This window comes from Manis pentadactyla, chromosome 7 (assembly GCF_030020395.1).
Source record: "Manis pentadactyla isolate mManPen7 chromosome 7, mManPen7.hap1, whole genome shotgun sequence".
Classification (NCBI taxonomy): domain Eukaryota; kingdom Metazoa; phylum Chordata; class Mammalia; order Pholidota; family Manidae; genus Manis; species Manis pentadactyla.
The window spans coordinates 58024476-58050554 of record NC_080025.1 but is presented as its reverse complement, the minus strand read 5'-3'; the positions used below and the strand labels follow the sequence as shown (position 1 = coordinate 58050554).

At 46.6% G+C, this 26079-nt stretch overlaps 1 protein-coding gene across 10 annotated transcripts in view; it reads right to left on the bottom strand.

Annotated features, from left to right (window-relative positions):
• The window catches only part of ATXN7L1 (ataxin 7 like 1), a 224426-nt gene that overhangs the window by 22231 nt on the left and 176116 nt on the right, over window positions 1-26079 (bottom strand). For all 10 annotated transcript variants that reach the window (XM_036892387.2, XM_036892388.2, XM_036892386.2 and 7 more), the window contains 4 exons: window positions 15890-16173; window positions 12897-12979; window positions 11792-12051; window positions 2620-2812 (listed from right to left, as the gene is read on the bottom strand). In XM_036892387.2, coding sequence (XP_036748282.2) covers window positions 2620-2812; window positions 11792-12051; window positions 12897-12979; window positions 15890-16173 — 820 coding nt within the window. The remainder of the gene's footprint in view (window positions 1-2619; window positions 2813-11791; window positions 12052-12896; window positions 12980-15889; window positions 16174-26079) is intronic.

Here is a 26079-nt window from a genome sequence, read left to right as displayed (position 1 = left end):
CTATAAAGGAGCCATGGATACACAATGGGGAAATGACAGCCTCTTCAACAACTGGTGTTAGCAAAACTGGACAGCTACATGCAAGAGAATGAAACTGGTTTGTTGTCTAACTCCATACACAAAAGTAAACTGAAAATGGATCAAAGATCTGAATGTAAGTCACAAAACCATAAAACTGTTAGAAGAAAACATAGGCAAAACTCTCTTGAATATAAACATGAGCAACTTTTTCCTGAACTGATCTCCTTGGGCAAGGGAAACAAAAGCAAAAATGAACAAATGGGACTACATCAAGCTAAAAAGCTTCTGTACAGCAAAGGACACCATCAACAGAACAAAAAGTCATCCTACAGTACGGGAGAATATATCTGTAAATGACATATCCCACAAGCAGTTAACATCGAAACATATAAAGAACTCAAATGCCTCAACACACAAAAAGCAAAAACCCAATTAAAAAATGGGTGGAGGATATGAACAGATAATTCTCCAAAGAAGAAATTCAGATGGCCAACAGGCACATAAAAAGATGTTCCACATCACTAATTATCAGAGAAATGAACATTAAAACCACAATGAGATAGCACCTCACACCAGTTAGGATGGCCAACTTCCAAAAGACTAGGAACAACAAATGCTGGTGAGGATGCAGAGAAAGGGGAACCCTCCTACACTGCTGGCAGGAAGTAAATTAGTTCAACCATTGTGGAAAGCAATATGGAGGTTCCTCAAAAAACTAAAAATAGAAATACCATTTGACCTGGGAATTCCACTCCTAGGAATTTACTCAAAGAAAACAAGTTCTCAGATTCAAAAAGACATATGCACCCCTATGTTTATCACAGCATTATTTACAATAGCCAAGATATGGAAGCAACCTAAGTGTCCATCAGTAGATGAATGGATAAAGAAGCTGTGGTATATATAGACAATGGAATACTATTCAGCCGTAAGAAAGAAACAAATCCTACCATTTGCAACAACATGGATGGAGCTAGAGGGTATTATGCTCAGTGAAATAAGCCAGGTGGAGAAAGACAAGTACCAAATGAATTCACTCATATGTGGAGTATAAGAACAAAAGAAAACTGAAGGAACAAAACAGCAGCAGAAGCACAGAACCCAAGAATGGACTAATAGTTACCAAAGGGAAAGGGACTGGGGAGGACGGGTGGGAAGGGAGGGATAAGGGTGGGAAAAAAAGAAAGGGGGCATTACGATTAGCATGTATAGCGTGGGGGGGGCACGGGGAGGGCTGTGCAACACAGAGAAGACAAGTAGTGATTTAAAGCATCTTACTATGTTGATGGACAGTGACTGTGAACAGGGATGTGGGGGGACTTGGTGAAGGGGGAGCCTAGTAAACATAATGTCCTTCATGTAACTGTAGATTAATGATACCAAAAACAAAAATAATAATAATAAGCCAGGCAGAGAAAGACAAGTACCAAATGATTTCACTCATTTGTGGAGTATAACAACAAAGCAAAACTGAAGGAACAAAACAGCAACAGACTCAAAAGACTCTAAGAAGGGAGTAGTGGTTACCAAAGGGGAGGGGTTGGGGGGGGTGGGGAGTGAGGAAGAAGTGGATTGAGGGGCATTATGATTGGTACACATGGTATCGGGGGGATCATGGGGAAGACAGTATAGCACAGAGAAGGCAAATAGTGATTCTGTGGCATCTTACTATACTGATGGACAGTGACTGCAATGGGGTATGGGGGGGACTTGGTAATATGGGTGAATGCAGTTCACAGTGTTTTTCATTTGAAACCTTCATAAGAGTATATATCAATGATACCTTAAAAAATAAAAATACCATTAAAAAAAAAAGACGGGAGCAGAACAAACTGGCCATGGGGCCCACATTTCAGGTCTCCTGGAACTGGCTCTATGATGGCAGCATCAGGTATTCCCTTCTTAAGTGCTTGGGAGGCAAACACAAACAAGCCTCCAGCCCACGTCTCCTTATATTTCCCACATTTCAATGACCTTCTGAATTGTGAAAGTAGATTCTTTCAACGAATTGGGAAGAAACTACTGACCTTTTTGTTAATCAGCTATCATGCTGACATGAAATGCCTCCTCTTCTCCTACACATACACACACACACACACACACACACACACACACACACACACACACACACACACACACTTTAGAGCCATATGGTCACACTTACAATAAAACGCAGAATCAACAGGGGAGAAAACCAGCGATGGGCTGGCACCTGGCACAATGCTAAAACAGACGGCTTCCAAAGCAGGTGAGCTAGACTAACTCTTGAAATCAGAGGCTCCATTTTTAGATGGGCAAGGCTAGAAGGTCAGCTCCCTGGTGCACTCATATAAACACCAGTTCTCAAGCATTATCACTTCAAGGTGGACCATAAATACTCAGGTGTTTAAAGGATTATAACCAGCTGGGAGCCCTTTCCTTTCCTTTTGTGATTTTCAAGGGTATTTCTAAAGTAAGCACTCAACCTCAGGGTAAGCCTTTCCACAAGACACTGTCCCAGCAGCCTCTCTGGGGATGCGTGCTGTCTGACATGCCCACCTCAAAGCCCACGAGGTGCTGGGGAGAAAAATGCACAGAAGGGAACAGAAGGTGGCCTACCGCGAGAGGCTTGGGGTGGTGGGTGGAGAAGTGACAGTCCAACTTCTCAGATTCGTCAGCTCCGTCCATCTCCCCTTCATCACTGGACAGTCGGCTGGCAAGGTCCCCGGCCACTGGGGGTAGAGGGGGCTCCGGAGTGTGGCCACTGTGACCGGAAGACGTGGTGCTGCTTATGCTGTTTGCAGATGACGGTCTAACAGGTGAGAGGACAAAATAAATACTTCCTTTAGGTAACAGGACCCACCCATCTTAAAGGTCTCTGAAGGCAGACTCGGGGGAAAATGGAAGTTCCTGTGGCCAGGATCCTCACCTGACCCTAAACTACTTGATGATGTCACTGGCCTGCTGCTAGGCTACTGCTCCCACACCCATAGGCAATGAGCTAATACTGACTTAGTCACTATATAAAGAGCTCTTCCCAGTGCTCTGGGTGGAGGCAGAGAGGGAGGTGGATCACAGACCTGCACGCTGCTGGATGCAGACGTGATTCTAGTGCTCAACCCTATTGCCAGGAGAACAAAGCCAAGTAGAAACCCTTTTTACCCCAGAAAGTTCCATTGTCATTCCTCGGTCTCACTGAATCCATAGTGAACTTGCTTGGGGCTGAAACCCACTGGCAAGACACAGACCAATTAGCCTTCCTGATACAGGTCAGTGGCAAATGTGCATGAGGGAGAAATTCTGGCTGAGAGGGATAGCAACGACCAGCTCTCTACAGAGACCTTGCGGGGGGCTGAGGCTCTGGCCTGCTTGAATCTGGGCACCAGGGAAACTCCATCAGTGTAAGCAGAACATAACTACAGTAATGGGACAGAGATTATTTAACTTCAAAGCCTCTGAATTCCGTTACAGCTATCCACCCATTTGCATGTAATTTGTATTTGCCATGTTGCTGCTTCTCTTTGAAAGTAGAAACTGACAAGACCATCAACCCAGTAAACAAGTTCAAACCAATCAACAAAATATTCTTGATGATAAATGACCCATACAAATGATTACTTTTCTTTTGCTACTTAACTATGGCTTTATGAATTTGTTATCATACTGGCACGACAAAAGGTTTTTGTCCCAGTGATGCGGCCACAAACCCCTTACTGCACAGTCATGCCTCTTTCTTAATAAATATCAAGCTACATGTAGTTAATGGTACTTTCTAAGGATGAATGTTTCCATTTAATTTTTGACAAGCCACTGGGCCCAGGGCTGGTGTGGTTGGCGCAGAGTAGGTGTTTTAAGAAATATGTTTCTTAAGGAATGAATTAATTCCATGTATATAAAACAATCCAAGAAATCTCATCTCAATTTTGGCTATGCTTATAGAAAAACAATGTCACAGTAAGAGGTAGCACTACATGCTTCCTAAGCACTAAAAAACACAATGAAACAAGGCAAAAACAAAATGGAAACAAACACAACCACATAAGTAGAAGAGTTAGAAGAGGAACAGTCAGAGTTAGTTTTTACTGCCTCTCTGTATTTTTATCAGGTGCTTGCCCCAGGAGAAAGACAGGGAGAAAAAAAAAAATCAAGATATTTTTTTAACTGTTTTTCTGCATTCTGCTTTGGGAACTTCCCCTTCAAGAAACACGAGCAGCACCACTGATATGTCTCCCTTCTCTCTCATTTTCACTCTGGAGTCTCTGGATTTTCAATCTGGATTGCTTTGCAATCTTTCTAGATGTCAAATACCCAAGTTCAAACCAGATCCCCAAAGCAGAGTAGTCATTTAAAAACAAAGACACAGAGGCGGAAACAACCCAAATGTCCATCAATAGATGAATGGGTAAACAAACTATGGTATATCCATACAATGGAGTATTACTTAAGTCTTAAAAAGGAATGAAATTCTGAGACATGCTATAATATGGATGAACCTTGAAGACATTATGCTTAGTGAAATAAACCAGTCAAAGGACAAATATTATATGATTTCACATATATGAGGGACCTAGTATAGTCAAATCATAGAGACAGCGAGTAGAATGGGGGTCACCAGGCACTGGGGAAGGGGGAATGGAGAGTCAAGTGTTTAATGGGCATAGAGTTTCTGTTTGGGCTGATGAAGAAGTTCTGGAAATGGATGGTGATGATGGCTGTACCAGTGTGAATGAATTTAATGCCACTAAACCGTACACTTAGAAATGGTTAACGGTAAATTTTATGTTCTGCATATTTTACCACATGTAAAAACCTCAAGAAGACAAAAATAATGCCACAGGTAGTTTTTCAGTGTTATTATAAGAACTCTACTAGCATGGCAATTTATTATTGGTTATCACCTCCAATACTTATAAAAACAAAGACAACATTCATTTTGCATATCAAAAGTCAGAGAACACATCTCCCCAGGTGCATTTCCGGATTCCCACTCCCCTGTATCAGAAGGGGCAACAACACCATTGCCTGTTGACAGCTGAGGACCCAAATAGAAACAATTTTGATAATGCTGAAACATAAAAAGAAAGAAAACAGAATTCATAACCCTTCTCCTCAAGATTAAGTATTACCATTTGGATTTCTATCTTTTTAGATTCCTTCACTGTGCATACACAGGCACATGTGTTTTCAAGAACTGGATTGCACAGCACAGTATATACTATTTTGAGACGTGCTTTTTTTTTTTAACTTAGTGATGTTGTAGAAATCTTTCCATGTTAGAACTGTATCATCATTTAAAATACTTCCTGGTATTCCATAGTATGGACATATCATACTTTACTTAACTAGCCTACTGATGGACATTTAAGTTCTTTCCAACCTTTCGAGTAGGCTTTTTTTTTTAACCCTCCCCGCCACGATGGGACCACCCTGTCCTGCAGGAGATAAAAGTGAGCTGGATTTTGTTAAGTATGAAATGGCATCATGGCTATATAGGAAAATATCTTTACTTTTTAAAGATGCACTTGGGAAATCTTTAGAGGTGAAATGCCATGATATCTGCATTTACTTCAAAGTATGTCATCATAAATGCAGATGAAATAAATATAATTGCAAAATATTAATAGTACAACAGTTAAAACCAGGTATGTAAGTGTTCATAATATTCTCTCTCCTCTTCCATTCATGGGAAAAGATTTCACAGCTAAAAGTAAAAAAACAAAAAGAAAAATAAAGTGATCTAGTAATACAGGTATGTGTTAATAAAGTGGCTGAAAAACTTCCTGTTAAACGGGACAGATGGACTGAACACACGTTTCCTCTCCCTCCCAAAATACTACTAAAATCACAGTAAAGGGATAAAAAAGGCATTAGCCCCAAAGAACAAAGAGATGAGCAGAAACATGGTGATAGTTAGGGTGATGACGTCCCAGCTTCCATTTAATCCTTAAGCCAGTAATGGGAATCTCACATCTTGCTAATGACTGGTTTGGACAAGGGCATGATAAATGAAAGAAAAGGTACTTTCTTGGGTAGGGCAACTTTGCAGAGATTTTTCTCACTTCTAAAAAGAGACACAAGGAAAAGGTGGGCTCCACCTTCATCTGGACCTTGTTTTATCTGGATGTGCACTGCAAGTGCCGGAGCCATGTTGCTACAGACTTGGAAGACGAAGCCATAAAAGAAGGCAGAGGAGAGCTGGCTCCTGCCTTCTGGGGACCGGTGTTCACATCTAGATGTCTGGCTTCCTGTCACATGTGATAATAAGTGTCCCAGTTATTTAAGTATTTGGTAAGACTAGGTTTCCTGCTACATGCACGTGAAGCACCCTGTTACTTGAACTGATACAAGTGTGAGTAAGAGATTTTAACGTATTTTTGGAAGACTGAATGTGGTTGGAGAACCGTGATCTGATGGGAATGGAACTGCCTTGCCACAGACCCTCTCAGCAGCAGGACACCTGGAGCTACCTGGAGCTGCAGAAGTCATGGGTGAGGTGAGGACTAGACCTAGCAAGAGAGGTGAATGTCTTAACATGTGCGGTTAGACCTACAGGTCACCCCTAACACCTCACACAGCCAGACGCCTCAGTGCCGCCCCTGCCCAACCTCACCTCGGCTCTCCAAAGAAGGAATAAAGGTGTACTCTGCAGAGACTGGAGGGACTCTAGACATGGGGCCACCAGGCCCAACAGGGGGTCAGAAGGGAGGCAAGGGCTGGAAGCAAGGTAACTGGGGGTTGTCCCTGGTCAGGTCCTTAGTCGGCACTTCCAGAACGCCTACAGCTGGGCACATCACTAGGCAGAATTCTTCTCTCGAGAAATTGGCCCCACAGAAAAGGCTTCCAGATCTTGTCTTTGAGAACCCTCCAGCAAAAGGCTGATTGGTGACCTGATGACTTCTGGTTGACAGTCCCACACACGGACTTCCAACAGGGCTGGTTAGATCATCTCTTCTAAATATGAATGGTCAGGGATAGCCAAACATTCCTGGAACATTGTCAACATGAGACTGACCGATCAAATGTCAAATGCATGAACACAGATATGAAACAAACCAGGAAGAAATAAAGGAAAGAGAAAAACCTAAAAAGAGGAAGATAATGAAGAGGAAAAATTTTTAAAACTTATCTTCAGAGATATTAGAATGGTATTACCTCTGCAAAATGGTAGCACCTTATAGGATATAAGAATCAATCAGATAAAAAGAAACTGATCTTAAAAATAAGAAAAGTGAATCATAAATTGATTATCTAATATAGTTTTGAAAGCCAAGTAAAAGAAAAAAACTTTTAGAAAATAGAACAGGAGATTCAGAGTTCATAAAAGAAAAGAGGTTAAGAGAATGAAAAGATCAGAGCAAGAGGTCCAACATCCACATAACAGAAGGTCAAGGAAGAGAGAACAGGACAATAGCGGAGAGAAAATCAACCAACATTTAACATTGGAAAATATCTCAGAAACAGGTGTTTCCAGATTTAAAAGATCTACTGAGTACCCAGTACAATGAATGAAAAAAGACCTGCATCAAGAGTGATCCCTATGAAATTTCAGAGCCCCAGGCTTCGGAGATAAAAACTGGTCGGGTGCAAAGAGATGGAAATCACAGCAATATTAAACTTCTCAATAAAAACCTTTGATGCTAGAAGCCAATGGAAAAATATCTTTAAAAATCTGTAGGGAAATGACTTAAATCCAGTTATATACTCAGAGAGATTACCAATTAAGTGTGAGGGTAGAATAAAAACATTTCCAGGTGTATAAGGCTTCTAGAAATTGACCTCCCATGCATCTTTTAACAGGAAGCTAATGGAGGAGATACTCCACCAAAATAAACGAGCAAACCAAGAGAGGAAGGATCCTGGGATCCAGGAAGCAGGTGCTCTAACGTGGAAAGGATATAGACGGTTTCAGAATGGCAGCAACTACTGCTTTTCATTCCAAGGCTTTAGCACCATGTCACTTTTGAACTATGCACCTATATTACTTTCATTTTAAAAATTAAGAAAAAGAAAAGGTTGAAACATTCGACAGTAAGTTCCAGCTGCCAGATAATAAGAGCAGAGATGAGGGAAGGAAAATCCAGGAGAGTAAAGCCAAGTCTGGAAGCGGTGGGCTCCAGAGCAGAATCAGCTCTGAGAGCACAGACAGACACATGAATGAATGATGGTGTGCACACGCATGCTGAGAAGCAGTTCTGAATCATCTCCTTTCTGGGCTTGTCTCACTCAGGATGGATGCTCCCTTCTGGCAATGATGGAGTGGTGGATGCTTTCAAGACCTTCCAGCTCTGATGGCTGTAGTCCAGGTGGAACCTGGAGGGAAGGAGGTCGCTAGACCTGGCTTGTGGCTCAGAAAAGACAAGACAAGGCATGGCAAGGAGTGATGGGAGTGGAGCAGAAGTCCTGGGAAAGCACTGCAAAGGCCACTCACATTCGTTAAGCTGCTATCCACCCTTTATCCTCAACATTACATTGCCCCTCCCCTCTCCCCTTACCAGTCTGGTCTAACCACAATGCATGGGATGACGGTCCCTGTCCAGTTCCACTCAGGGATACTCAGAGAAAGTCCCCATTCTGCCACTTTGAGGAAACATATGCACCAGTCTGTCCGAGTGCTTTGGGGAAGAGAACACAAGGCAGCTGATCTTAACTGGCTCCCTACTAGGTGTGAGGCATGTCACATACATTTTCTCATCCAAGCTACACTTGCTTTATGTGCGTAACTATTATCTACATTTCTCAGATGAGGAAAGTGGTTGCAATGCCCATAAGAGGTGAAAATGAGATGACTCTATCTGCTTGACTGCCAAGCCCCCTATCCTGAGAGACGGATGTAGCAAACCTAAGTCAAGGAGAGAAGTGGCTGGCAGTATGGCAATAACACTATCCTCATGAGTCACAAACTGAAGTTGCTTTCACTCCAGACTCATCTCTGCCCTTTTCCAGGTATCTGGGCTCTTCTGCCTGTTTTCTGCAGCCCTTGCCAGTGTAAGAGTCATTGGATTTTGCCATTTTATATGTTAAGATGAGATGTGTGCGCATTTAAGAGATTGCAGGGAATGTGCCCAGAGACTTCTGCAGCCTACCTTTCCAGCAGAGATGATGGGTTTGGTTGGGCTGGTCACCCATGGCCTCTGGGCTCTTTGGGGCAAGGAATGTGTTCTCTTACAGTTTGGGGACAGAGGTGAGGAGGAAAGGCAAGTGGAAGTCAAGAGGCACCAAGGCCTTGGTTTGCCCCCCTCGCTTTCCCCCTGAATACCACCACTTACTAACAGCTACCACCACTTATTAATAGCTGCCATTCACTGAGTGCTTATTATGAGGTTGGCACTTCATCTCAATTCTCCTTAGCTCCACTTCACAGATGAGCACTTTAAGGTTAGAGAGGCTGGGAAACACGACCACACTCATCTAGTTAGTGAGCATGGAGCTGAGATTTGCTCTTCCAGTTTTGTTGCAACCCATGTTATCTGACTTCAGCTCTCTCTCCCAATTCTAGACCCAACTCTTTTTGGGTTTTTAGGAACCTCTGACAAGAATGGGTTGCAATTCAAAAACATGAGAACTGAAATATTTTCAAGATTACCAAAAAGGTTATGTGAAAAAATAAATTCACACATGTTAGCATTTCCTGTAGAAGGAATTCACGATTGGGATGGGATAATGGTAATTCCATTCATGTGTGATAATTTTTTTTTTTTGCTAATAATTATAGATATTTAGTGTGACTGAAATATCTCTCTACATATACTGCATATCATTAGCATGAGGAAAATAAATGTTGTTTTGAGTTTTATGGGAAGACACTCAATCTGATCACACTTAAATCTCTGATTGCATGGGGTCTCATCCTAACCTAAAACAAGTGAAAGAGGACATTATTTTCCACTAGCTTTGGAACAGAGTTCATCCTGAGTTTTCTGGGGCCAATACCAATCTCAAAAAGCACCCTCAAAAATCATTCTATTACCAACATCTGTGATGTGTGCCTCTTTCAGAGTCATTGTTTTTGCTGGTTCACTTCCCTCTCCCTTTATTCTGCTTCCTTACAGGAACATAAGCAGCTGGTGTTTCTCTATTGTCAAAGATACCCATGAAAATTAAACCAAAAAGGATCAGACAGAAGAAGAGCTGCCTGTTTTATTTTTTTAATGGCTACCCCCAGCTTCTCTGGTAAGCCTGGTACCCACTGCTTGGGTGAAAAGGGCCTCCATCAGTCAAGTGGCTGGAGAAGTGTACAACAAAAGAGGGTTTCCGACTGGGTCCCTGGAGTCCGTGGGGAATCCGAGACGATCGCTAGGGCGGGCTGGAGGACAGTGGGCTCTGGCCATGCGTGACAAGAGCAGGCTGAGCTAACTGCAGGTGAGGCGGACTGCTGTTATATTGGGCACCTGTAAGTTTCTGTGGGATCATAGAGGTTCTATAGCCACACAGAACTTTGAAAGCCACTGTGTGTAGAACTGAAGCCCCTCCCAGAAGTTCGGAACAGAACTGCCTCCTCAGCTCTAAGCAAGGGCCATATTCGTCACCAACACCCAGCATCAGGGTGAGAAGTGTTATGAAGTGGTCTCACAAGGTGATGTGGTACCTAAAGAGGTGACGGCAACATGACAATGGTTGTGACCACGGAAATGTGAGTGGGGGGCAATTCCCTCAGACTGCGTCCTTCTGAATGCCTGAAGCTGAGGCCAGCGTTTCCAAAAGAGGGTCTCTGGCTGTCAAACTGGGTCAGGCCTGCACCACCATGGCAGGGCTGAGGGTGAAAATCTGGTAGATCAGTGACAACTGGCATCAGATATTTGTTTTAGTTGTAAAAATCAACTCTTTCCCCTTCTTTTAGGACAATGTTCTCAACGCCCACTTGCTGACTGTATTTTCCCCTTTAAGACACACTGGTTGCATTAAGCATCATTAGATAAGACTATTAGGTGCACTTTTCACATTGTATTACTAATGTCCTTTGTATGAAGTTATGGCTATGTCACTCTTATCATCTAAACTCTAAATTCTTGAAGAGCTGGATCGTTTCATCCCTCTCTGCACCTCTGCCTGGGAGAACCTGACGCAGTACCTGGCTTCCAGAGCAAGCGCTCGGTGAGTATTTTTGAATGAAGGGTTCCCTGTCCTATTACTGGAAACTGGTCTGCGGCTCAACAGGCACTCCACTGCCCATCAAAACAGACACACGTGGATTTCAAACTGCTCTTAATCCAAATGGGTTTTCATTTTGTTTAGGTTTCTTTCTGCCCAGGCCAACCAAATAAAACCCCAAACAAGGGGCTCAGCTTGCTTGGTGTGGGGGAAACTTAACTGTCTCAGACCAATTTCCCCTACCCCGTGATCACAGGGGAAAGTCACAGAGCAGTGTGGCAAATGGGCTCCTAAGCTGTGCTGACTATTCCATCTACCCAGGTGTCCCCCATTCTGCTCCAGGAATGTTCAACTCATCTAAAAACCCAGACAACCAGAAAGTTGCCTGGTGGCTGATATGTCATCCTTCCAGGTATTTATTCCCAGCTTACTCTGGCTCTGCAAAAACACATACTGACTGATACAGGTCTGCCAGGAAGGATGATGGCAACAGTGATGATAGTCATGACCACAGCAGTAAAATCCACCGAACACAATGTGGTTGAGCCCCTCACACAACTTATCTCATTTAAACGTCACAACCGCCTTATAAGGTTGGACTAATCTGACTTCCGTTTGACATGTGATCAGACCACACACGACCCCGCAAGGCAGAGTCACTTGTCCAAGGACTCGGGGCTTCTATCACCAAGGCGGGACTTACCTAGGAAGCACAGAGTTAGGTGGCCTGGATTTTGCAGGGGACGCGACTTTAGGTTCTGGCCCAGAGCTCCCTGAAGATCCTGGCAGACAGTCCTGTGCCGCCGGCCCAGGCAGGTTTGGAAGTACTTCCCTTGAGGAAGTCAGGAGATGCTCCTTATCTTTAATTTCTTTTTCCCGGGACTTGGCTTTGTGCTCCGCCAGAAGGAGGTCAAATTGCTTTTTCCGGCCTGGGACTGCCCTCCGATGGCTCAGTGAATGTGTCTAAGGAGAAGAGAGATGAAAAGCACAGCCTCTTTGATCAGCACATAAACCTGCTTCCCCAGGCCCTCCATCTCAGAAACAGCAATTCATGGGCATTTAGAGGTGCCTGCAAAGTCAAGTTCAAGGCAACAGCTCCTGTTCTGCGGCTGGGAAGAGGCAGAGACCACACAAACGCGACCATGCCCTATGCTCCTGGCGTTAAGAAGCCAAAGCTTCCTCCAAAAAAAATGGCATAAGATCACAAGCTTCAGCGCAGGACCCACGAGAACCTCTCTGGTGAAGGCAATGGTGAGGGAGAGCTAGAGTTCACCCAGGCGCAGGTGGGAGGCTCGCTTTGGCCCAGACACACAGGGCCACCAGGTGGGGGCCCACAGCCTCGGTCCCAAGAAGCACTAGCAGTTCAGAACAAAATATGGGGCTGGGGGCTACCCAGTGGCTGCTGCCTTGGGTCAGCTGTGCCCCTGGCCGCCCCGGTGTGGCCGGATGCGGGTGCGGCTGCCCGTCCTCCCCTCCAGGGCTGCCTTTCAGGCCGCCGTCGCCGCCGCTCCTGCATACATTAAAACGTAGCAGGGCTTAGAACCGCCTGTGAGTGCCTATAAATACAATTTACTGTCTGGCCTCACAAGTAACAGGGGAAGCCTATTTTTTTTTTCCTTCTTAAAAAGCCAGCCAGCTTGAGGCAGGCACTCTGCTACCATGGAAGAGAAGAAAGCATTTCCCTTACAAAGAACAGCTGGGGGTCATGTCGAGGTTCCACACCCTGCCGTGTGCAGAGAGTGGCATGCAAACATTTCGACAAAGGCCCCAGCCAGAGCAGGAAGTATTTTTTATGGAAAGAGAAATACCTTGCAGGTGAGGGATCTTGTGCAAGGTTTCTTTGTCTCGGGATCCAATACTCCACAGTGTTTATTTGGGTCAAATTCTCTCTCTGGTTTAAGAAACAAACAAAAAATATAAGAAAAAGGGAGACTAAATAGAATTTGGCATTAAGACTACATTAAAAAAAAATGCACATTTGCACCAACAAGTGAGACATTGTCAGGCAATCTGGTTTTTTGTTTTTTTGTTTTTTCTCAACCGGCTGCTAAAATGCTGCAAGAACCGCTCAGGGGAAAATGCTGCTTCCCTCTGAACCCCAAGTTCCAAGTCCAGCTTCGGAAGAGGGGCAGACCAAGAGGGAAAGAGGCCAGGCTACTCTCACATTTATCCCACTTGAAACGATTCCGTGGGCACTTAGTACTTTGAGCAGGGCTGGCTGCAGACCAAGGAGAGCCACCTGAGGCCCAAGGGCCGCTTTTGTCTGGGCAGCTCTGAGAATTCATCGCTCCCCTCCCCCACCCTGCCCTCCAGCTAGTTTTAGCCAGTTAAGTGGGAGATTATTCCTTGACGTGTCAGTGTGACCCATCTCTTTCTGTCTCTGGGCTTTGCAAAGCCCTCACTACAGGCTTTCCACACAGTCTCACTGACCAGAAAAATCGTGCACCTGACAGAAACATTCTGGGGGTGTTGCAGGCAGGGGAAAAGTCTTCTGTGAGTCTGAACTTGAAGATGCACAGAGGGCAGGGCCCGCTGTCTCACAGCCTGCTCTGCCCCAGCACGAGGTCTGTTGCTTCTCATGGGAACTGGCCCGGGCAGGCTGGCCCGCTGGGATGAAGGATGGTTGAAGGGAGGCCAGGCTTTCCCCAGCTTCCTGCCTTCCATTGGACTGTTGATGGCTCATGTTGAGGTTAGTCCTAAGGAACCTGTTCTTTTCTGGGCCCATTTAGGAACATTTGTCCCCTCTCAATTACAAAAACACTCTCCTCCCCTGGAAAAGAAGGGGAGCTGAGACAATCTCTTAAGAACCCTTTGGGCTTTCAAGCTGCATCTGTCAGATGGCCTGTGCTGTTTTGGAAAGGCACTGAACAAACACTGAGGCCTGCAGAGCAGGAAGACACAGCTCTTCTGGGCCTGCAGGGACATGGGTGGCAGTGTGGGTGGGCAGTGAGGGTGGGTAGGTATGAATTTGGTGGAATGTCTCCTTAAGAAGCTTCAAATGGCAGTACACTAAGAAGAGGTTACCTAGCCTGAAAGCAACCTGAAATTGGTGCAGTAAACTCTGAGCACGATAAATGAATGTGGTCTATTTCTAAAAGAAGGTTTAGGGGTCGTGGGGTGTTTGGGACAGAGCTAACAATGATGTGTGCAGTACAACCATTCCTAGATCTTAAGATTTCCCAGGTGGCTATCAAAATGCCTTCCACTCCTTTTCTGCTTTTGTCATGTCTTTTTCTTTTTCTTTTTTTTAAGCTTCACTTTTAAGAACAGAAAGCTAGTAGGCCTGGAGATGCCTGTTTTCAAGCCCTGTCTGCCTACCAAGCAGGGCCTGGGCACCAGGCCCCAGGAGCCTGGCACGGACCTTCGTCCCGCAGGCCCGGCAGCCGGCCTCGGCCCCGATCCACACCAGGACTCGTATGCGCCTGGAACTGAGCAGGCTGTTTGGCTGGAGGCACGAGCTGGCTGCCAAGTGTGAAAGCGAGATAGAAACAAGCAAAAGACCCAATGAGACAGAACCACCAACAAAACGCAAAACCAACAAACAGCAAACAACCCCCAAATGACTTCAGTTTGGGGTGCGGGCTGGAAGCCCTGGTCATGCTTTGCATCCAGACACGGTGCCTGGCCAGGCCTGCTGGTCTTCCAGGGACAGTGCCACCTACCCCTGCAGCTTGGAATTGACCTTTCCATTCAAGAAAAGAACCAGGAGAGCCAGAGAGCCACACAGGGAGGCCCCACATGCTCTCAGAGCACCAGGCTCTACCTTTCTTTCTTGATAGTGGGTGAACAGTACATAGAGAGGTTTTTAGGGTAAAACGCCTGTGTTATTTGAATGCTCTGAGTCCAAGACACTTTTAAGAAATAATTTCTTTAAAAGTTACAGATGTAAGACAAAAAAACTGAAATACAGATAAACACAAAGTACAACACAGAAATGACCCACAATTCTTGGGGTGCTTAAGAATTATACTCATTCCAGGTGACATAATTTCTCTCTGAGTGGCTTTCACTATTTTCTTTTTTCTGGCCCACATTTGATAAATGCCCAGGGTATGTGAATAAATTATAAACTTTAGTTTTTCTTAGCCTTTTGGATCAAGTAGAACTGCCGGATTTAGTTCTGCAACAGATCCAAAGCCAGTATCATCCACATGGGGGCCCCAAGGGCAACCACTGCCTCAAAAACTGGCCACGTGCACCTCTGTGGGAACCCCAAGTGCCTGCTCAGACAACTGAGAAGTAGGTCCAAGAGAGACCCACACACCCTGCCTGCTGAGCCAGTCCAGGCGTCCCAAATAGGAATTTCAACTTTATTATATGGGAAAGGCAGCTGTAGCCCCAGACAACAGCATCAACCTGGAAACCGAGTAGACTAAGGAGAGTGGGGAAGACAGCACTGAAGGGAGCACAAGGCTGTACCATGAGGTACCCCTGTGGGCCAGCCACCTTCACAGCAGCGAGGCTTCCACAGAACCCAGAGGCACTGCAGCCTGTCGGCCTGACGCCAGGACCTCAGAACCCTCGGGCTGCTGGGGCTGGCGCACAGCACCCTGCCTCCTGGGTCTCTAGGTTAACTCCCGCAAAGCATAAGCCTGGAGAGAGACCTCATCTGGCCCCAGAAAAAGAAAACCAGTTTCTCCCTTGCATTTTTCGGGGGGGGGTTCCTGATTGTAGGTAAACTCTGTGTCCCTCTTAAAATGAAACAGACCTGCTTAAATATAAGAACACATCACTCCTCAGTTAGAGGTGCAGCTGAATTGCATCTAATCATGAGCCAGATTCTAAGGACACAGATGCGTACCTGACAGTCTCCGGTAAGGCTTGTTATTGGTTTTGGTGCCATTTTGGTGTTTCTTGTCTATTGTGGTGGACAGAATTCCTTTGCCATTCAAGATCTTCTCTGGGGAAGGTGGCACTGATTTGGACATCAAGACCGGCTTAATTAAAGGTGGGGTGGAGACAGCAGAGGATGAGATGGAGCAGGCGGTGACTGCAGTAGTGGTTGCAGAGTTCATTTTGACATTGGCACCATCTGCCTTCATTAGGTTAGGAATTTTCTCTAAACTGACTACAGGAACCGGAACGCTGAAAAATAAATGAACAAACACACACAGTTGCCTTCTTTGATATATCTGGGTTGCTGAGAAGCTACACCCACTTATCATTATCAGAACACTTCTGTATCACTTATTTATATTCCTCCTATAAGCGAGCAGCATGGTTCCTGTTTTGATGGGAGGGAGATTTGTGCTGTGAAAAGGACCAACAGGGGGTGCAAGGCTGGCCCAGTGCCAGGATGGCATCAGAGCTGGCTGATTACCTCCTGTACTGGTTGTCCCCATAGATCCCGCAGCTTCCCCCTTCTCAGCCTCTGTGTGTCCGCAGGCTCCAAGGGAGCACCTTGGGTGGAACAAGGTGTCCACTGTGAAGCTCAGGAAGAGATCCTGTTTATCCCCTGAAGACAATGTGCCACCTCCTCCCTGCCCCTGTGCTCAGCTGGTCTCCCATCCCAGTGACTGGCCTGACATCTGCTTAGCTCAGGAGTGCTGACAGGCTCACACTGCACGGAGGCATGGCTGCAGGCCAGCGGGCCATGTTACATGCTGTTGGAGGACTTCTGCATCACTCATATCCTGGGGATGGGCTCAAAATGAGTGAGCCGCCATGTAACATTATCTAATATTCCATTTTAGGCATCTAGTTATGTAAACAGGCAATTCTCAAGGCTGGCAGGTGAGAGGATGAATTTTAAGAAGACAGAGCACAAAGGTGTATATTTGCTCTTCAGAATTTGTCACCATCCCACTTCCCTGCTGCTATTTCTCCTGTAACAGATATGCATTTGATTTCTGTGCATTTAATGCTGGAGAACCCTGTGTCTGGGGGGCTGTGGAGGACTCTGTCTTTGGGTCTTAAAAGATGAGATGAGACTTGCTTTGTTACTGAACCAAATTTCCTTTCCTCCTTGCAGGAGGGCAGGATGCTAACACTTCATTCCTTCCCCCTACCCCCGGGCTCCCTGCCCCAATCATCATCTCTGAGCTGAGAGTGGAGCAGACTGAACTATCTGAATGATGAATCATCTAGAATGTTATACATTCCTGCAGACAATGTAGGGCATGAAAGAGAGGCTGGCTTTGCAGGGGAGGAGTCTTATCTGTCCACATGGCTGGCTGGTTCTCCGTTCTCTAAGATTCATTCACAGACCATTTCTCTGATCAAGTCTTTCATGAACTTATTTCAGCAACCCTCAGTCCCGGTCCCTTTTCGGACTTTGGATGGGATGACAGGTGCTATTTATAGGTCTAGTGAGAAGGGCACTCAGTGGTGGTGCTGACTGCTGCTGGACTTCACCTGCTGTACCCTAGGACCTTCTTGGCTTGGAATGGGTGGCGTGGGACTCCAAATCCCAGGTGAGGGGAAACTGGAGTGGTGGGTTTTAGTAATGCACTAAGTCAATGACAGGTCTGCCTTTGATCAGAGTCTCTCAATCACTGAACTTCTACCTTCCATTTAATGGCAATTCTTAGAGCAGTCACATACCGCTTAAGAACAGCACAAGAAACCCTGAAAAGCCAGCACATGAAGAGGCTATAAAGACACTACTGTACCTGGTGAAATTAGTGTCGCATTCTTGATTTTCTCCCAAAGGTTAAAAAATGCAGAACAATGGGATATGGAATTCTTCTGGGCTCATCCTTTCACTCAATTTTAAAAGACACAAATTATAGAACTCAGGGTCTTAAAGAGACAATTGTATGCTCAACTTCATAGCAGCGTTACAATGGCCAAAAGGTGGAAGCAACCAAAGTGTCCATTAGTGGATGAACAGATAAACAAAATGTGGTACATACATATAATGGAGTATTATTTAGCCTTCAAAAGGAAGGAAATTCTGATATATGGATGAACATTGAGGACACCAAGCTAAGTGAAATAAGCCAGTCAGAAAAAGATGAATACTCCATGATTCCAGTTATATGAGATACCCAGAGTGGTCAGATTCATGGATCCAGAGAGCAGAACAGTGGCTGCCAGGAGCTGGGGGGAGGAGGGGCTGGGATTTCTGTAATGGGCATCAACTGGCAGTTTTGCAAGACAAAAGAGAGTCCTGGAGACTGGCTTCACTACCGTGGGAATGTACTTAACATCACTGAACTGTACATTAACAGTGGTTAAGATGGTAAATTTTGTTGTATTTTACAAGTAAAAATGTACAAACACCCACCTCCCCATTACAAAACTCATGCGACTTATACTTCAATATTCTGAATTTAACAATACATATTATAATAGCCTGCTTAAAAAGCTCTCATTGATTTGTTATCTTTGTTCTGGTCTGTTGACTTTTCTCTTTAGCAAAAAAGAAAAAATGCTTCAAGTGATGATGTGAAGATGTAGACTAGTAGCTGGGTGATACTCTAGCACCCTGAGTAGCCTTCTCTGATATACTTCCTTGTGAAGACAAGTAAGTTCAGGAAAGGACGCTAGTACTTTAAGTTCTAAGATCAAGCTCTTATTGCATGAGCTGGAATGAATAAAGGGAAGGCCTCCAGTTTCTGTGGAACATGCCCTGGGCACATATTGAGTACTCATGAGCTCAGCAAAGATATGATGTTGGGAGAGAATAATCCAGAGCAATTGCACAAACGAAAATAAGTTTAAAAACCAAGCCAAGTGGTTCTCAAATGCTCACAGTAGTCTTCACCTCTCCCCTGAAGTCAATGTCCAGCTCCAATGTGCCCCTTACGGCAGCCACAGGGCACAGGTGCACCAGGTCTGGCCCCTGGAACAGCAGCAGGTGACTCACTTCTTTGATGTTGCTTCTTCCCAAGTGTGTGTTACTGAGCTTGAGCCAGGCCAGCTCATGTCTGTGACTAATCTCCTAATTTGAAATTTTCTCCACTACATGACGTGTGGTCCATTCAGACCTCTACTGCCAATGCTTCTGGAACTCTGGTTAGACTTCAATCTTAGTACCCATAGGCTGGATGTGGAATTGGGACCCATGAGAAACAAAGTGAAGTCTTCTGGCACTGAAATTTTTTGGATTGGAATGGGAAATGTTGGGGGAAAAATCTGATCGATAATGTTTCAAAGGTCTCAAAGACCAGGTGAGTCAGTAAGGAGCTGAGCCCCTGAGTAAACCCCCTAACGCCAGGTAAGTGGGCCACATCTTGGCAATGCGAGGAGAACGTGAGTTGTTGTGGGTGGGAATTCTAAGGGTGTCCGTTAACTCATGGAGAAGGCACTACTAGAGGGAAGGGGGAGAAGCTGGGAGCTGCCCCTGACACTTTTCCTTTAGTCTCCCTTCTCTGCCCCACAGGTTTTGGGCTTCCCCTCTAAGGTAACCTGCCTCTGGCCTGAGCTGAGAAGGTACTTCTGCTCGGAGTTTGGAGCAAAAAGGGAAGCAAGCAGCTCGGTGATGGTGGTAAGGGTCAAACATCCCCAGGGGAAATGAGAAGGGTGGGGTGTCTCTGTGAAAAACACTCCTTTTTGACTTGCCCACCCTCAATCTCCAGTATAAACATAAGCTACTGGTCCAAGTGTTTCGTGTTCTTTCTTCCCACTACTGGCAACAGTTCCCCGACACCCCATCTTAAACAGATGAATAAAGGAGGAAATAATCATAAGGTGGTTCCACATGATGTGGAGAACCAATCCCAGATTCCAGCTTTTTTTTAGAAAGCGCTCTGGCTCACCTAAGCAGCTATTGTGAGTCGCAGCCCCTGCTTGTTGCATGCAGGTCTCTGCCTGTGTCTGCACTCCAGGGAGGGACAGTGCGGCTGTCTGGAAACTGTCATGTCAGAACTGGCTTCTGCTTTCTCCCATGTCCTCTCTCTCAGTGCCCCTATTTCCTCTGCCATCACTTTTCCTGCCCTGGACAGTGGGCTCTGAATAACAGGTTTCATTTTTTTCCATTTGGGAAGAAGTCAAAAGAGTCTGAGTCCTGCCTCACAGTCTGGGCGTCTCCCCCAACGTCTGGGTCTCATCAATCACTCAAACGCCTACACGTGCTCTTAGGCACTGGGTGGACGGGTACTGGCAATACCCGAAGACTGACTCTTCTGTTTGCTCCTGCGATAAGCAAGCCTGGCAGTTATCTCCAACGTCAGCCAAAGCCCCTCGAGTTCCTTCCCCTTTCGTCCTAAGGGGCGCACTCACACACTTCCCAGAGCTCACAATTAGTTGCATTTATCAGCTCACCATTTTCCTCTCTTTGAGCAGCAGTATTTGAAAGGGAAAGTCGAGTCCCGGCTCTTCCCCCACTGCTTTCATAAGGCCTGTTTTGTTCTCTTGCTCGGGATGAACTCTTTCAGGGAGCCCGGGCTGCAGCTCATCCCCCTGCTGTGTCTAATATACTGGGAGTAGTTATCTCCTTGTTATCTCTGTGGCTCTGTCTGGGGTCCTGGGAGGAGATCCCACAGCCACAGTACTCCCCACCCTTCTCGCTCTGTTGGGGGAGATGGCTACCTTGCTTCTCCTGGGCTGCCATGCCTTCTTCCTGGGGGCTCAGCCTGTCTGAATTTTTCTTTGGGGACCAGAAGGGTCCTCTGGCTATAAGAAAAATGGTTCTTCTGACACTAAGTAGATTGCCCTCCCTGCTCAGTGAGTCTGCAAAAGAACAGAGGTGGAGATTCTTATGGGGCTATTTCAAGGGCCACCAATGGGTCTCAGAGCCAGCTGCTCTCCCGCCATCTACACTTTCCTGGTGATCATGATTTGTTCTTTTATCATCAACCGATAAGCCTTAAAAGAACAGTTCAGAAAAGCTTTAGGCCTGCAGAAATCATTGCCAGCTGTGCTCCACTTACCAGGGCAGGGCAGGGAAGCAATTGACAGGCAGGACCCTGAAGACATATGGTATCTGCTGTGCTGTGGCGCATGTTTCTGATGATGATTTCTTCCTACCAGTTCCTTCAACAAAGGCCCATGAGCCTGTGCTAGCGACCCTACAGGATTTTGAGGATCTCTGACTTACTGGCAGGTCCTAGGAAGGGCCATCTCTCTCAGCCTCTTGCTTTCTAAGCTGCATTTCAGTCATCCCAAATAAAAAGGAATTTACTCTATTTTAAAAGACCCTCCAAGAAGAAATTCTTTTTGGCTTTTGTAGATGCATTCAGAGGGCTGCTCTCAGGGCAAAGTTTAAGTTCTTTAAGTTGAGGAAATACTTGGGCCACTCTTAAAGGCTGGGAGTCAGACAGTCACTAAGAATCAGCCTGAATGATGGAGCTACAAAGTCCTACCAAGGTACAACAGATATAGGAGGCTCTATGTAAATCCTGACCAATAAATAAATGGTTATTTTTTTTTAAATCTGGATTAAAGATTGGGAAAATTTTCAGAAAGCCAATTTGTGAACACCTTAAGCAAACAGAAAACAGGGGAATCAGCCACAGGGAATGGTAAATAAGAAAATCTGCCAGATGACTCTAATATAATTTTGTGGCAGAGTATCAGGTCTGGTGGTCAACGAGGAAGCATGGTATATAATCTCTCCTGGCCTTTGCACAGTTTTGGGCTCCCTCCCACCCAACCTCACACCCTTAGTAAACTGGGAAAGTTTGGTCACACCACACAGCTACTGGGGGTGAGTGGCCCTGGCAACAGAGGCAAAAAAAGATTGGTTAGCAGGGTCTCAGGCCAGGCCAGAGGGCTACCCAGCAGAGCTCACAGGGGCCCATTGCTGGCCAAGATGGTGACAGCATCTTCATCAGTGACCTGGATGATAAGCCGAGACCCTGTCCATAAATTGGGGGAGGAGGTGATAAGCTGCTGAGAAGAATGATGCTGGACTTTCCCTTAAGCCAGTAGAGGTGGGGAGAAGCAAACAAGCTGTCTTTGATGAATTGTGTAAGTGGCCAGAAGCAAGTAAAATAAAATCAGGGAGGACAAGTAGGGCGAAGTTGAGGATCTGTATCTTACCACTGTTCTGGCAAATGCATAGAATGTGGAGGGTATTGGAAGGTCACTTAGGAGAATGTTTAGGAATACAAGCTTTGAAATCAGACAAACCTAGATCTGAATCCTGCCTTTTCTATTGCTAAATGCAGCAAGGTGGGAAAGCCACTTGACTTCCTGGTTGCAGGGCTTCTGCAAGCCCATAAGGACCCTGTGTGACTTAGGAAGATGGTGGCCAGCGTGGCAAGTGGATGAGCACCTGCCTCAGTTATTCCTGGCCTCCAAGCAAAACCCACATGGACATAATGTGGCTGCCCGGCTTGGTTTATCTCAGGACTTTACTACTCTGGGCCTCAGTTTCCTTATCAGTAAAATGAAGCTCATCAAAGATACTAAATGAGATAACAGCACATACAAAGTGCTTAGCATAGTTCTGGGCACATGGTTGGCCCTCAATAAATTGGATCTAAAGCAAAAAGGGGAGAGAGGATCATGCTACGCCCTCTCCCTACGACCCTGATGCTTCTGGGGTATATGTCATTGTCACCATCAGAAAATTTTGTCCTCGCAGCTCTTCTAGTCTCGCCATGGAAGTAGGGGTGGATGAGGTGAGAGGAGGCAAGGGCAGAAGATGGGTGGGCAAGTGGCCTTCCATGTTCACCTGAGTGGCGGGCCACTTCTGGGTGTGAAGTGATGAGGAGGAACAGAACCAGGTGAGAGGCCTTTCCTGATGTGGGGATCCTTCCCAGGAGCCTTCAGCCCTCATTCACAATCCCACCTGCTTCTGGGCACTGCCTGAGACCAGACTGGTGGTTAAAGCCCCCACCTGGATAACACGTTCTGAAGGAGAGTGAGCAGGATGCCAGCCTCCTCTATACTAACATGTTGGCCTGAAATTATGTTTGGCAATGGGGGTCCTTGCTGGCTTATACATAACGCCTAAGTGTATGCACCCGTCCTGGGCTGTTCCAGAGCTCCTGGAAGCGGGAGGCCCCAGCAGCCTCTGTGAGTCTCGCTGGAACTCCTGTTCATCAGGGTTTCCCAAGGCATGGAGCTCAGACGGTGGTTTCCAAACCCACTGGGAGATCACCAGACACTCAACGGCATTCGTGGCAAGTCATAATGCCCCAGACTGTGGGAAAACTCAGGAAGCAAGATAAAGAAGGATAAACTGAGTCCTGGCCCAGTAGGGGAAATGACGCTGGGCAGGCTGTCTTTGGAGTGCACTTGAGACCAGCTTGCCTACAAGGGCGCAGCTGCAGGCAGTGGGCCTAAGAGGGATTTAAGACAACCCCACACTGCAACTATCCACGTATGAGAACTAACAGCCTCACAATTAAAATGAATACCCGGCGAATTCACATCAATACATAAATGGCATCAGGAACTTTGAGGGCAGGATTTGAGACTGCAGAGATCAGAAGGAAGCAAGTGGATTCTGGAAGGCGTGCTGGTGCAGACCAGGATAGAGCCCCCAGTGCTGGTCCAGGACAGGCTCTGCACAAGCAGCGGCGCTCCCCTCTGTGGCCACCAGAGGTCATCGGCTCCCGCTGTGGAGCTGCAAGCTGTCCTGTCTGCTAGGCCTGTCCCTTACTTTCCAAAGCCAGCGTGGCCCAGAAATGGACTGTGTCCCTTCAGCCCTGGAGCCACCAGCCCAGAGTGAGAGAAGTGACCTCTTCACAGAACATCGCCCACCTCTGCCACAGCAGGCTGGGAGCCGAGACCTGGGCTCAGCCTTGGCGTTGAGGAAGCTTGCTCTGAGCATGCTGGGGATGGAGAAAAGGCACAGCATCCCAGCTGCCTCTCAGCACCCCAAGGGAGTGTCTTCCCTCTCAAGTGGCCTGGGGGGCAGGTGTTGTTCACTGCTTTCTCCTGCTCTGTAGTGGAACCCAGTACTCACCCAAACCAAAACCATTCAGAATGTTTAAGCACACTACGTTTAAACCTTCAAGAGTTTAGTCTTCACAGTGACCTACAGCAAACTTGGGAAATTATTGTCCCAAAATAAATGCACTTTGTATTTTTAAAAAACAATGTGTACAACATCACCACCCAGTTAAGAGACCTTGGCCCTCCGTGGACACTTGGCCCCTTTCTGCATTATCAGTGCAGGCCTCGCCATCGTGGTCCCACCCTAGTCCTTCTACCCCAGTCTCCGTGCTCTGACCCGTCTCCACTCAGCCACCACCGCACTTGTGCCCCTGCCATCCTGCTGCCTGGATGGCTGTGAGGGCTCCCCTTGCCCAGAGTACCAAGTCCAACCTTGAAGTGTACCCACAGCTCTGCCCCGCACCTTCTCCACAGCTTCGTGGGACTCTCTCTGCTACCGGAACACTGGGTGCTCTGCCTGGCTCTGCACCTCCATGTGGGCTGGGTGGATCCTTCTGCTGGTGAGCCCTCCTTCCCTCCTCTGCATGAACACGCCCCATCTGCCTAGATCCAGATGAAATGCTCTCTTCTCTCTCAGTGCTGGCGGCCCCTTCCTAAGTGTTTCTGCCACACTTACCACATCAGAAGGCGAGGTTTCAGTTCTTTGTGCCTGGCCAGATGGCGAGCTACCTGAGGACAGGGACCATGACCGAGTGTGTAGGTTGTTCCAGAATCAGCCCACTGACATCACACAGTACTGGGCACTAGGGAAGCACCCCATATATGTTTGGTGAATGAGTTAATGTTCTCAATGAAGGTTAGAGCACATAATACAATAAAACCAAGCCAGCTCTCCACCAGGACAAGTGCCTTACGTAAGGACCAGCCTGCAGCTTGCTTGTTACCCCCCCATCCTAACTCTCATTCGCCACTGACACTCATGCTGAGTGCCTGCTGTGTGCTGGGCAGTAGGCTGTGCACTCAGCACAGGATCCTGTTTAATCATCACTCCTGAGCTGAGGCTTGGAAAGGTTGCCCCAGAGCATTCACTGAGCAAAGGGAAGGGCAGAAACGGGGTTGACTTCAGGTGGCTCTAAGGGCAGTGCTCTTTGTCACAGCACTGGAAGTAAGAAGACTGGGGTGGGGTCCCACTCCGCTGCTACCCAGCTGTGTATGTGATCTCAGGCCAGCAACTTCCTCTAAAAACTACAACGTGCTCTGTGATCCTGGAGGACCATGGTTACCGTCCTGGTGGCTCATGCGCCTTCTCTCCATCCAGCTTTCCCCAGCTGTCCTAGCCTCTATTTCTCTTCCCTAGACTCCAGGCCCTATTTCTGAGCACTTGTGTGCCTTGACAAGGGCAGCTGAGTTTACGCCCAAGGAGCTGTCCATTGTCCTTACCTTGATTTTCTGAAAACCCGGACAGCACGCAGCACTTAGATGTCTAAGTTGCCGGGCCTCCCTGTCCTGGAAGGGACAGTCCCCGCGGGGTGCTTGGATATTCTGGCCCTTCCACTCCTTCCCTCTGTGGCTTGTCGTAGTAACTGCCAACTGTTTCCTTCTGTCCACCCATCTTTCCTCTCTTACCCTGTCCTGCTTCTCCCCTGGTCAACCAAACCTGCACCACTACGAGCAAAAACTGGCCTCACAATGTCCCCCTGCACCCTCATGGGAGGGGCTGGATTTATAAGTGGGAATATAGGGAGGAATTTCTGTGGAAGGCCGTTCCAGCCCCTCAGTTCCCTTCTGATTATGGTTTTTTGCATGGTCGGTCAAGTACATCCCAGGACATAGGCACCAACACTGTGCAGGGGTTGTGGTGTGGGAATGTGCAATACTTAACTCCTCTTTAATTTAGAGGAGAGTACCTTCCCTTCTTGCCAGAGCACAGAGGGTTTTCCCTTTCTATCCCCCAGGACCATGGGTCTCCCATCCTAACTTTAGTGACTGTAACACGGATAAAGAGCTCCATGATGGGAATGGGCACTCGGATTTCTCCTCAAGGACACAAAAGATATCTATTTATACCTGTTGTTTCCTTTAGCATCAGAAAAGTCTCTGAAACATGAGGAATGGGAAGGGGCAGTTCCATTTCAGACTCCTTCATTCACTCACTCATGATACATCCAGTTATGAAACATTTGTCTGGATGCCAGATTCTGGGTTAAACCCTGGGGATGCCAAGAAGCTCATGGTCTAGCTGGGGGCAGGGGAAGATAA